Source organism: Aythya ferina, assembly GCF_964211825.1.
Source record: "Aythya ferina genome assembly, chromosome: 8".
Taxonomy (NCBI): domain Eukaryota; kingdom Metazoa; phylum Chordata; class Aves; order Anseriformes; family Anatidae; genus Aythya; species Aythya ferina.
In genome coordinates this window covers 28,026,558-28,040,357 of record NC_140304.1, presented here as the reverse complement: position 1 = coordinate 28,040,357, position 13,800 = coordinate 28,026,558, and the positions used below count along the sequence as shown (strand labels likewise).

General features: G+C 41.2%; 1 protein-coding gene across 1 annotated transcript in view; it reads left to right on the top strand.

Moving 5' to 3' along the window:
* The window catches only part of GLIS1 (GLIS family zinc finger 1), a 188,835-nt gene extending 176,523 nt beyond the window's left edge, over positions 1–12,312 (top strand). The window contains exons 8-10 of the mRNA XM_084527455.1: positions 1,183–1,367; positions 8,442–8,609; positions 11,662–12,312. Of these exons, the coding sequence (XP_084383581.1) occupies positions 1,183–1,367; positions 8,442–8,609; positions 11,662–11,798 (490 nt within the window). The 3' untranslated portion in view covers positions 11,799–12,312. The remainder of the gene's footprint in view (positions 1–1,182; positions 1,368–8,441; positions 8,610–11,661) is intronic.
* Positions 12,313–13,800: the final 1,488 nt, after the last annotated feature.

Here is a 13,800-nt window from a genome sequence, read left to right as displayed (position 1 = left end):
ACAGTGCCAGAGGAAGTCACCAGGCTTAGCTGATTCTTTGTACTCCTGCGATGGTGTGTGCTCCATATTTTTTCAATCTAGGTGGCATAGATTATAACCTTCTGTGGCATTTTTATTTCTCCACCTCAGGCCCTGCAGCTATGAAGATTCAGCAGCGTGGCTCCCAGGTAGTTTCTCTGGGGTTTGAAGGGTCCAGCACTGCTCCAAGAGACATTTCCTATGTTTAGCTAAGGCTCCAGAGACAGCAGAGAGTATATGGTGGATGCCTCTTCCATTCAGCCCTGTGGCCAAAAGACTTCTCTGGCAAAGGCTGGGCTTCTTCTGGGGCTGCTGCCATAGCTGGCCTTGGTGGGATGGGCAAGCCGTGGCCAGGAAGAAGCACAGCTGTGACTCCACCAGGTGGAGGTGTGCCGAAGGCTTTTGTGGAAGTGGGTTAGTGGGGCTCTTTCTCAGCTGCTCCAGTTTGCTTTGGGAATGCCGGGTCAGGCCTGTCCCCTGAGCGGGACTGCCCCACACTCCTGGGCTGGCCCAAGTCCCAGACGTTGGAGGAATTTTCCATCCAGCAGGAACCAACCTGTCCCTGCCGTCCTCTGGGCAGTGCCGCCAGAAGCAAACCCTTACTCAGGCCTTTTGTTTGAAAGGACAGTGCCATCTGTTGCAGCTCCATTTGTATTTCTTGCAGTGAAGTCTGAAAAATACCATGTGAGGAATGACCGAAAACTGATGCTTTTCCTTGTCTTGGCTGAAACCCGGGTGTAAAGCTTTACCCTGCTACAACGACTAAGGCACTAGAACAATGCACTTGCATTTCCTCATTCTAAGTATGTTCCCCATTCCTGTTTCTGGACATGTTTCTCAGCTTACACAATTTTAAATTAAAACTGACCCGTGTCTAAGTTGCTTTCTGAGGAGTGATGTCATTTTGATTCTGTCATTACGATTAGTACAGGAAGTCAGCGTAAAGGAACATAAATCATTTTCTAACTGCCTTCCCTGCTAATGAAGACCTGAAAGCAGCCCTGCATTACCATGCCTTTTTTTTTTTTTTTAAACAACATAATTTATATCTGCAAAATAAATGTTTCCATAGTTTTGCCATCATGGAAATGAGGCCTTTCAAGTATTTCATTTTCCCATATTGTGATGTGATATGTGAAGTTTTTCTGAATTTTCTTTTTCTAGGCTTGCTCCCAACATAATCCCTCCGCTTGTCAGCCCCCTGAAAGCATTAGTTCCACCTTCCCTATTGCAGAAGCACGGCTCTCCATCATCGCACAGCCAGTCACCGAATGGGCAGCAGTTTTCTGGAATACCAAATAAACCATACGCTCAATTTCAAAACCAGTCTGTACAGCAGGGATCTCAAGGTAACTCTTCCTTTTTATTTATTTATTTATTTATTTATCAAAGTTGTTAAGCTTTCCTGATTTGTAGTTGGGGAAAAAGAACTGATTTCAGTTTTTACATTTTCTGCCAATATTGTTGTTTTAAGGGAGTGACAGCATTTTAGTGGGAACTCCTATTTTAAGATGGTTTGTTTCATGCAGGGAAACATTTTCAGACCGCTTCGTACTGTGATATCATATCACACTAGGGAAAGCTATCACAACAGCTGATCCATTGCATTTATTCATTTTTTAAAAAACATGACTTCAGAAAGGTCTCCTCACAAGAATGAGTTGTCCCCAAATAACTCAGTGATTTAATGATCAAGTGAGCTATTTAGCCCTGTCTCACTCCTTGATTGTCAGTAAGGATTGCTGTCCCAGCACAACTGGCTGTGCACCTCCTCCGACCAATTAGCCAGCCTTCAGCCAGATTGGAGAGAGTGACCCTGGCAAAGCACGAGTCATTTTTAGTTTGCTTGCTGAAATAGGTGGGGTGAAGCACACTTGGCAATGCCCTGCTCTGTCCGTTGGTGGTGCTGTACTAGACATGAACTTAGACAAAGAAAAATGATGTTGCTATTTAATATTTGGCAGTTTGGCTTACGTATTATATAATATAGTAATCTGCAAAGGTACTTTGCATAACGATAGAGTGTGAGCATGTTTTGAGGACAGGAATGGGAACAGCTAAGCAGCTATCCTACTGCTTAAGGTAAAACATTTTTTTGTTGTTTTTTTGAGTTACCTAGCCTTTATAATGGGAACTTATTTTCCTATTCCACAGTTTTGCTGGGGGAACTAATTAATGTTTCTATATTTTTTTGAGGTACAAATTAGCAAGTGATATAATTATCACAGATTCTTCCAGTAACAGGAGCTTGCATAGTTAAGAAATATGTCATATAATCCAGATGGTATGCTGCTTAAGCATGGTGAATATTCACAATAAAGAAGTGTGCAAGACATCTGTCTGGTCGCGAGTATAACCAAGCATATGAGTTTATACAGGCAGATAACCAGTTTTTTTGAAACTCACTCCACAGCTGTACTGTCGTTTGTATAAGGTCATTTTTGGCTGGCAAAGTATCACATGTGATCTATTTACCAGTGCGTAAAATAGGTTTGCTTTCTCTGAAGAAATTCTAAGGCTAGGTCTGAAACGCAGGATTTTAACACAAAGCCAATAAGCAATTCACAGCCGTAATGGGGTTCTGTATCCCAACAGTTCCCTCTGCCCTTCAATCTCTGAGGACTCTTTTTGCTCTTTGGTTGGACTGCCTTAGTTTGAAAAGTTAAAGCAGATTATATTAAATGATTTGTGCCAAAGGAAAAACTAACTCAACCTGATGCTCAACAGATTACTCAATTTAAAAAGATTAACTCTGTGAGGGAAAAGTGGCAGATTTATGATAGCATATAATGATATATGATTATGTTACTATAATGAGCTAAATAACTACAAACCACAAGAGGAAAGTTTAGCAGCTCATTACTATGGCAGAAACAAATGCACAGACAGAAAAAGTTTTGAACCACTTAAATAAATTGACTTTATTCCTTAAGAAAACCACATTTCCTTTTGAATGAATTGTTGCTTTCTAAGTGTTATGTCGCGTGGTTTTGAAAAAGCAATAATTTTCCACTTTGGCCAAATGTTGAAGTATTATTATAAACTCATTATGGAAATGGTCATTCAAAAATCAATTTTGATTAGCAGCCTTTGAAATCAATTGATCTGTAACCTGTACTTAGCTATACTTGCTGTAAGTCTTTTTTGACTCTCAGTTCATTAATAGCACTTTTTTCTAATGGAATCTGTAGTAATTTTGTAGTTTTGAATTTTTACTGAACAAGGAATACTCTCTAAGTTTACCTGTGGAACTAGGAGCCTGTATAGAAGCACATAAATACTGTGGATCTGCAGTTTTTTTCGAGGCATCAAGCTTCACCAAGCTGGTAGCAGAAATATTGATAACGAAAGAATAATAAGCTGACATTATTTATATGTTTAAAGCTGGTAGTAGTAAGATCACATGGAAATTATTATATGCTGGAAGAATTTGGCAGGCGATAGAATCCTGTAGTTATTTATACCTGACGTGCTTTCTCCTCAGAAATTTTATGGAATTTGAAGAGTTTAGATTTATTTGTACATACATGTAAATGACATGACATAACAAGATGGAATTTAATAGACAGATTTCAATTATTTGCTTATTACATCATTCATTTTAAAGCTCCTTCAAGTTTTCTAGGTTGTGCCTTAGAGAAACAGAGGCAGCCAGTGCACTGTGTGAAGTGGCTAACTGCAGCTTTTCTGTAACAAATTATTTCAAAGCAAAATTTTAGCTAAATGTTATGCTTGGAACTCAGTTTATTCCTTTATTAACTGTTATATTTCTACATCTACTGTACATAAAACATTTAATAGTGATCATTTAAACTGACAGGACATTTAGTAAATTCTTCACTTGAAAATTAGCCTCAGAAAATTTGGTTTAAATCAAACAAACTGAAGGAAAATCTGAAATGCATGTGGAAAAAAAAATATTGGTGAAGCACTTGTTGCCAAGTTGGTGCTGCGCTTTTGCTCTCCCAGAAGGAGCAGTGATGTTTGCACCAGACAAGCCTCCCTGCCTACTTCATATTTTAGCCACCGAGGAGAGTTTGAAGAACTTGTAAAAAATATTCCCATGTTTTATTTTCACTAATCAACCATATGTAGCTGCTAATTGAACCCTTAGTTATGGGACTTTAATCATATCTTAGCTCCTAATATTTTCTGAGGTAGGTGGTGGGGGGTAAGTCAGGTAGAAGCAAAGCATTTCAGAAAACCTAAAGGAACTGTAACTGAATTGGGACAGGAAAACAAGACTTAGGAGAAGCCACTGAGGGAACTGGGGCTGTTTAGTCTGGAGAAATGGAGGCTCTGGGGAGACCTTATCGATCTCTACAGTTACCTGAAAGGTTGTTGCAATGAGAATCATAACATCATAGAATGGTTTGGGTTGAGGAGGGTGTCAGTCTCTTTTCTCACGTGATAAGTGATGAGTCATGACAAAATAGTCTCAGATTGTGCCATGGGAGGTTGGATATTAGAAAGAATTTCTTTATGAGGAGGGTGGTTAAGCATTGGAACAGGCTGCCCAGGGAAGTGGTGGAGTCCCCATCCCTGAAGGTATTGGAGAGGTGTGGACGTGGCATCAGAGGTGGGACTCGGTAGAAAGGGTTATGGTTGAACTTCATGATCATGAAGGTCCTTTCCAAATCAAATTATATGAGTGTATGATGAAATGGAATGAACCTTTCCTTACTACTACATGTTTTAAATACCGTAAGGTCTATCTTGTATTGCATATGTAAATCAACCACTGTATTGTCTGCAAGCATCAAATTCATTTCCTGTGGTTGTGCAACATGAATGAAATCTTATCTGGCAAGGGTACCAGTTGTTACAAAAGTCCCTGTGGTTGCCTTAACTCACATGGCCTTTCCATCTTGTCTAATGACTTTGGTTTTCAGGAACACTTAGCATTTCAACAAGCTGGCAATTTTCCCTTTTTATTAGTGTAAAAGTTGCCGGAGGCTCAGATCTCTGAAGCAGACTGACTGGCCTCTTGAGTCACACCAGGCTATGGAGGGCCATCAGCAAAAGCCTCATACCGAAAGAAACCCTCCAACTGTGCTGCTGAAACAGCGGGTGGGAGAATAGCAAGTACAAAAAAAGTCATGAAGAAAATCTTACTGACACAGCAACTCCCTGATCCTGCTGTCGTGCAACCTGCAGATATGCAGCTTCAGTCATTCCAAGACTGATTTCCACCTTTCAGGATTGACATTCAACTAGTTACATATTCAAATAAAACTTTTAAAACTATAAGCACAGTTCTTCCTACCCAAGTGTTGTTTCATCCCCAGTTTAAGTGCAGGGACAGTTTCAGTCAGACCGCTCTTCCCGTAGCCATTGCACTGCCTTTTTTCACACATGCATGGAATGCCTTCCATAAAGCCTCCATCCCTTTCTTTATAGAGCCTTACTGAATTCTCATTTCTATGAAGCTGATGACAAAGGAAGTCAACTTTTATAATCTTGCTGAGGTCCAGGGGGTTAAAAGTCCCATTTGTAAGAGTCATGGTGTGCTTTACTTGACTGATATTCTTGCTGCAACCTTTCCCTTCCTAAATCCGTCCTTTTTCTCTAGTTTGCTGCCTTTATCACATCTGCAGGCACATTAGGGCAGGAATGGTGTATTTCTCTGGGTTTTCTTTGGGAAGCACTTTTCAGGAATTTGAGCACATACAACAGAATAATAATACTAGTATTTTCCTACATTGTGCCTCTTCACTGGACAGTTCCAGTAACACTTTTTGCACTGCCTTTTCAGATTATCACTCCATGATGCCGCTGGATAGATACTGCAATCGAAAAGAGAATTTGATTGCTTATGGCAGCTCTTCTCCAGCCTTCTGATTCTAAGGCAGACAACTGCCTCGGATATTCTTTCCTGAGCAGCTAGAGAGTGTAACTTAAAACACCGCAAAAGAAACCTTTACCTATAGGTCTTAAGCAAGTCCTGGAACCACCTAGTTTCAATCCATTCTGTCATGCTTGGCTGTTCTCGGATATTCTAAGCCACTGTGCCAGCACTGCAGATCATAAAGATTTTAATTGATTTAACAAAGGCAAGCTAGGGAGCATGACGAAAGGGCAGCAATTATAGAGACAGAGAAAATACACATCATGCCTTCCCCAGAAGTGATGTGTATAGCAGACATTCTAGAAAAGGGTCTTTTTTCTTTTTCCCTCCCTCTAGCAATGCATGTAAGTGCTCTCTGCAACCAGCTATACCTCATCTGAAGCCAAGTGTCTCATTTTTTTTCACTGCTCATCTCAGAAGGATATGTTTTTAGAAGGCTTACAGCAAGGAGTTCATGCTTTGTAAACAGAAAAGTCAGGGTAATTATCAAAAGCCAATCAATAAAGCACTGTACCTAAAACCACATCAAAAGATGGCTTTGCTACCTCTCCTAAGAGCTTCTTGCTTTTTTGAGCCAGACTCTCCAGTCAGTAAATAGAGGTGGCTGTCTGTTTATTCTGAGGAAAGGCATGCATCATTTAATACTCTGCTTTCCAAATTTCTGGCCCACCTTCTGCATAGCAGCAAAAATGTACTGCTTCAGTACAGTGTGCTTAGTGTCTTTATCTAATATAGTCATCCATTAGTACGTCACCAATCATGGGTATCAACAATTTATTATTTTTTTGTGGTGGAGGATCACAGGTTTTCAAGAAATGAATCATCTAATCCTTGCAAATACTGCCAAAACACACATTAAACTGTGAAACTTCAGAGCAAATCTTTCACCACTGGATGAGTTCATTGCATTTCTACTAAAGAATTGCCTCACTTAGCCTTATTTATTACTGTCACAGAAAAACATGACCAGAATTCAGACAGGCCCTGAACTCTGCCTGATGGTATCTACTTGATCAAACTTTGGTAGTAAAAGGAAAAGGCAGAAAAAGAGAGGAGATCTTTCTTAACAGGAAAAAAACGTATACACTGCATGATTTGTAGGGGACAAATTCTATCCCATACAGCACCTGGACACCCTGGTGGCAGGGACGGGCATTATTGTATTTCTAAGCAAACTAAACAGCTGCACAACTGACCCAGCAAACTTGGTCTTGTGCTGGTGAGTGGAGCAGTGCTGACTCCTGTCAGCTGCAGAGCTGGCCATGGCTCTGACTGAACTACCTGAAGCTTTTGCAGTTGGTCTTTGGGAAGTGTTCCAGCCTAACTGAAGAAGACTGGGCAAGAAACAGTCCTCGTTTTTTGTGGCAATTTGGGAAAAGTCCTGATGATACATTCTGTTAGACTTTAAGCCTGACTTGGTTGACTTCAGTCACCTATAAGGCAAGGAACATCACTTCAGAAGGGACTTTAGGAGAAGACAGGAAAAGGGATAGTTAATCTCAATGTGCAATTAGTGTGCATTGCATCTGGAGTCAGGAAGAGGAGAGGCTGTTGTGACAGAAGGAATGAGAATTAAATCAGGCCATGTTTGGTATAAATTTTGTGGCATGCTTTGAGGTCATCCTTATGGGAGCAAATATCATCTTTTAAGATGCTGGCACAAACTTGCAAGTTGTAAAATTCCTTCCTCAGCAATTAATTTGTCATTTACTACTAAATATCTTCTTTGTTGTGTGCAACTCATTCACAATTTCTGCAAGCAAAAACAAAACTACTGATCCACCAGAAATAAATATGAATATATATAAAAGCAGGAGATGAAAATTCAGGGTACAAAAGTCACATGCCCCAAAAGCAGAATGACTGAAGCAGCCAGAGACCCTGCAGATTTATCTTGGCACTTTGCAGAAGCAAGAAGCAAGTAATCTCTAACTGAGCCCTAAGTCTCCACCTGATGGCCACCTGGAGACAGACCTGCACCTCTGGTTTGATTCTACTGACCGTGGCCATCTGTGTTCACTGAAGAGTTTTCACTTAAAATAAGAGGAGTCTGAGAAAGGAGGGGTTTAAGGTATTCTTAAAGGTATTTGGAAGAAAAAGTGCTGTTTCCAGCAGTGTGTAATGCATCTTGGATGAGAAAAGACTTTACTCTGCTGCAAATAGAGCAGTGTTATTCATTTAAATATTGCATTATTGCATTAAAATCAAAAGTAATTCATTATAGAAGCATTCCCTTAGGGGCTGAGCTTCCTGGACCTGATCCAGTGAAGTACTTATTACTTCTCTATGAACACAAGTGGGCTGTTGACTTCATTCATCCAGTCTCTTCTATTGCTTGAAATAAAGCACATCCTTAACATTTTTGCTTGATGGGGATTACAGTCCACAGCACCTTGTGGGACTAAGTCTGATGTAGCTTTCCTATTATTGCGCCTTATAGGATAGCATGATCATTTTTCCATAGTTAAAACTGAGGAACTGAAGAAACCCCACAATAGTAATGAAATACTGTGACAGAAATGGGGCTAATACCCTTGCAGCAGTGTTAAAATGTGTATGCAATATCTGTTTTCAGGTTACCAAGGCAGCTTTCACTCAATACAAAACTGTTTCCACTACGGAGACTGCTACAGAACAATGGACCAGTCTGTCACCAGCGATGTGCTAACAGGGGAATCCCATTGCTTCAATCCTCTGAGACAGAATGGCTATCACATACTCAATGCACCTTTAGCTTCAACAGGTAATTTTTTTTCTGTCTATAAAGAATTACCCATATATTTTTAGCAAGAGGGGAAGAGAACACATTTTATAGTCAGTACTATTAGAAGAATATGTTTGCACTAGAAACTAAGTCACTGCAATTCATCTGACTCTATAAAAATCCCACTAGGAAAGCAAATTTTTCTTTAATCCAATATTGGTTTGACAGACAAATTCTCCTTTCATTATGCTGGATATTACAGGGAACGCACAGCTTCAGGAGAGCTGACAAACAAGACATTTCTCACATTTATTGTGTGGGGTGTTCATAGTACATGTCTTCACATATGCTCAGGCAGGCGTTTATAATCAGACAGTAGTTGAGAAGACAGCAAAATACTGGAGAAAATAGCAGCTGGAGCTTCATGTCCATCTAAGAATAAACGGATGGCTTTGCTTTACAATACTGATGTTTACAAAATGGAAAGACACTGCTTTGGGAAATTTGACTAAAAATATTAGTTAGTTCCTTTTTGTTTGGAAGTCCCCTTTTATTTGTGCTGGTCATTGTCTGTGCTGTGCACATTCACTGCAGTTGTATTTCCCTGTTCAGCTGCATATTTGCATAGTGCAAAATTTTCAATAAGTTACAACAGCTAGAAGACTATAGTACTTCAATATGTAGGCATTCATTTTTATAAAGCATTTCTTCTACTTTTAAAACCACAGTTAAGAGTTGACAGAATTACTGAAATCAAACAAAATGTGAGTATTGTCAGAGCCATGAAATAGTATCATTTACTCCAATCTTTACTTACGTATCTCCAAGAAATTTTTCATGTTGGAATTCAGGAGGGCATCTCAGCTAAGGACGATACTGAAAACATATGTTTAAATGCTTTTTGAAATGGGGTCTGAGTCGGACCACAAAATTAGAGTTGACTTTCCTGTTTGTTTTGTATTAAAGGAGTCTCTGTTCAGAGAGAGCCTGCATGCATTTGTCTGGTGTTCCGTACTAGAAAGTGTATGCATCAGTGACTAGCACAAGGGAAAAGTTTAAGATGAAGTTTCAACTTCAACTTTGAATTCTTTTGTGTTATTCATAAGTTTGATGTTACTAAAACATAGTTTTTTCATGTTAACATCAAATTTCAAGTTTAGATTGACAGACTGCAATATTTAAAGAACAGACTAAATAAACTTTCCCAAAGAAATTGTAGGAGCAAAGAATAATACTATGGCAAGACACCAACTTCAACAACAGTTGATTTTTCTCTCTGGGTCTAAACTATTATGAAATGTTTCTGTGTAATATTTTTGTTTTTAGAGTGGTTATTGAGGTATGCAAATACTTAGAGGCTGAAACACATATATATACATATGTGAAATACATAAATCTTATCTCATCATTTTGTATGTCAGAAAGAACCATTGAAGTTGGCAAGATTCATCAAGGCTACGTATTAATTTTTTTCAAGCTTTTATAGCACCATTAATATTAAACGAGTTCTCATCTCACAGGCATGCCAAATGTGACTGGCAAACAGCTGTTCCATGAATCACATTAACAGTCAATAAATTTTTATTTTCTGTTCAGGAGTTTGGATAGTTTACTCTATCTGGAATCTAATAATGATTTCTGGGTGTATGCTTATCTTGGGTTTTGTCCATCTGCGGTTGTGCATCCACCCTGTGTACAGGCTCATCAAATAGAAATTAGCATAACGTAAACACTCACAAATCTTATCAAAATACCAGTCACTCCACTTGGACTGACACCCAGCACAGGGCAGATAAACAGGCTGACTTTCTCTTTCGGGGTCTTTGGCCATATGCTGCATGCCAGAATTCTGCAAACAGCAGAATTTGACCCATAAATGAGTACGTCGTAGGAAAATGCAGAACTATAAATAAATAGAGAATTTTGTCTCCAATAATAAAACCAGCCCTAATAGTAAACTACCTGTCATTAAGTTCTAAGGACTCCAAGACTGCCTTTCCCAGCAGTGCTGGATAGCCCGGAGACCTCACCTAAAATCCTGGAGCAGTTAGGTTCTGCCACACCTCGGCACACACGTGTGCAGCCTTAGGCAGGCTGAAGAGATGAGAAACACTGAACAGAAGGAACAGCCTCATTTTATAGAGGGGGAGATCCTAACAAGAAGGATCTTAAGAGAGATCTTAACAAGAAGGATCTTGCTCCTTGTGTTGCCTCAGCTGACTTAACGCTGCTGATGGTTATTGAAATTGTGCTAGGTGGGCTCTGTGGGCTGGGGGCAGGGGTCAGAACCCTGTGCTGAAGCTCATCCAGACACATTCTTAAAGACCCAACCCAAAACAGGTGGTACAGGCAAACCTGTTCCTTACCACAGGGATGCACAGCTCGGGGCAGGTTACAATATCTGTGGAGGGTTTTCACTGTGAAAGGAGAAGGACAGAGAAACTCCTCCCCACCAGAATGGCTTTCTGGTAGCCTGATAAGCACCAGCCACCTCAGACAGGTGAGGAGCCAGCAGCATGGTGAGCTTTGGTGGGCTGAGGACAACATGGTGCACAGCTCCTTTCACTTGTCCTGTGAGCCTGACCCAACCCAGACACCACTTCCAGACCTTGGCTCTGCAGTATAGAGGGATACAACAAATGGCAGGATCCAAATTTCTGCAGGACCTTAAGCTTAAGAGCAGCTGGGAGACACATGGAACATTTTCGTAAGTGCCATTAAAAAGAAAAACATACAAAACAAGAGGACTACATCACTTTTAGCTCACACTTACTAGGATCCTTGCCCATTCATTGTTTAGACATCCTATTCAGATAATAACTGTAAAGTCCCGAGGGAGTCATGCTCTGATACTTGCACTTCACTTGCAAATGGGTAGCTGTCCGCAGAAATGAATGGGAGCCTCATACACTATGACACAAGTGCCCATGGAGATTAGTTTGTGTATCTCCTGGGTAAGGCTTTGATGGTAAATCCTATTGTCTTGTCATTAGCACTGTGCTGTGCTGCATAATCCCAGGCCTCAAACCATGCTTCCTTCCTTATATGTACTGCTGCTAAATCGTGTCCATACAACTTGTCACGCTTGCAGGCTATGAGGCAATCTCTGAAGCTCAGTGTGCGTCTGAAGACATGGTGTCCAACGGAACTGACGAGAACGGATTTTTCCAGAACAGCGCCTTTGATCACTGCTTGAATCACATTCCTCCCATCTATACAGATACCTAAGAGCAGTGCTGACCTTCCTTCCTTTATTATACCTATAACTGTGTATGTAATAACAAAGGTGTTGCTCAAGTACTTTTATTTAGTCTGTATCCCTATATGTGCTCATTTAAATAAACACCTCACATTTACCAAACCATTTTATACATGAATAGTCTGTATAAGATAATATTGGAACCTGTTCCTTTGCTGTGGCACTTTGAAATTCATGCTTTAAGGGAATGAGGAGCATTTCAAGCAGCTTGTTTTGTAAGTTCTCTCCATAAAGTGTAAATGTAAGTTATATAATAAACTTGTAAAGATTTTTTTTTTCCTGAAAGGTATGTTTCAGTTTGAGAATGTTGGTCCCTTTAATCAGTTTTCACTTAACTCATTGGTCAATTCTTTTCTTCTTTTTTTTTTTTTTTTTTTAACTAAAAGGATTTTTTTAATCACAGACCTCATGTATATAAAAATCTTTTGCTCGGCTGGTTTTATATTTTCAGTTTTACAAGAAAGCATTAAAAACTGGAAACAAGTCTACTGTCATTTCTTAAAACCATCGGTCTGCCTGATGAATCCTCATATCACATTCTTAACATGCCCAGCAGTGATTTAAACCAAGCAGCGACATTTCAGCAGGTGTGAAATTAAAGCAGCTCAGGTGCACATGGGGAAAACCAAGGGGCCTGCAGAATCCCAGTGACAGGGCCAGAAGCTGCCCATGCCAGGAGCAGGGCAGCCCAAGGCAGCTGTCCTGTGCCTGTCGGAGCCAGGGGAGCTCACCTGAAATGCTGCTGATGCCCAGCACCACCAGGTAAATCTCCACAGGTACCACCACCAACTCCCAGACTGAGAATTAGTTCCTCTCTGGCAAATTCCCCTTCACCCGCAGCTCACAGTTACCTGAGCTACTTTGGGCACCACCAAAAAGCTCACATTGGGTCAAAACCTCCCAGTGACCGAGGGTGGTGCTTCTCCTCCTTCACTCCCTCCTCCTCACTACCAGGAGCTGCTTGGCAGCCCCGTGCTCGTGCAGTGTTGTCGAGGCCCTTCCCTCATGCCAGGCATGCCAGTGCTAAGCCCCAGCCCTTTGGTTTTCAGGCTCATAAACCAGCTAGCTGCCCCCCAGAGGAACAGCCTACACCAAGGAGCAGCTGCTAGAAGATGGCACACCCCCCAAAAGGACCGGCAGAAAAATGTCAAGCACTTGGCTTCAGCAAAATAGTAAATTCCGTGGGGGAAAAAAAGCTAAATTCGGTGGCATGTTAAGAAAATACCACATTTTGCAGCTGCATATTCAGAATCCAGTGAGCAGCCCCCAAGCTGAATGGGGTGATTCTTTGGCAGCACTTGCAGGAGCGGTGTTAGCAGGTCCACAGGACTGCTGTTCTCCTTACAGTCACAAAGATATACAACCACAGCGAATACATATATATTTTAAAGCACAATTTGGTGGCAACGTGTGAAGCCAGCAGCCAAAGTACTGGGGAAAACGCAGTAGCAGTGTGAAACCAGAGGTCTCCAATGCCCCAGCCACTCCGAGTGTCCTTTGCAGCCCCACCGTGGGCTGCCAGCTGCAACTCTTGGCAGTTCCTAGCTTTGGCAAACATCTTGTAAGGAATCAGAGGGGTACCCAGACTTGCAGACAGCCCTCAGGAAGCAACTCTCAAGGGGATCAAGACCCTGCTCTCTGCAAGGGTGTTAGCCCTGAGACCAGCCCACAGCCTTTGGTCCCCAGCTCCCTGCCTCTGTTGGGCACTTTGCAAACCTCTGCAAAGCAGTGCTGGGGTGGCAGCTGAGGAGAAATGGGAGAAAAGAAACACAAAAATGTTTCTTTATATGACACTGTAGGAGCACAACCAACATTAAAGGCCCAGAAATGTGGGATGCAGCTCAGATCCAGCACGGCACCTGGTGGCTCAGGAATCCTCTCCCATGTGAGCATCGAGCACCCAGGTGCTGCTGCACCTCTCCTCAGCCAAAATGACCTCTGCAAATGAGGGAAAAACCCTGGATGCCATCT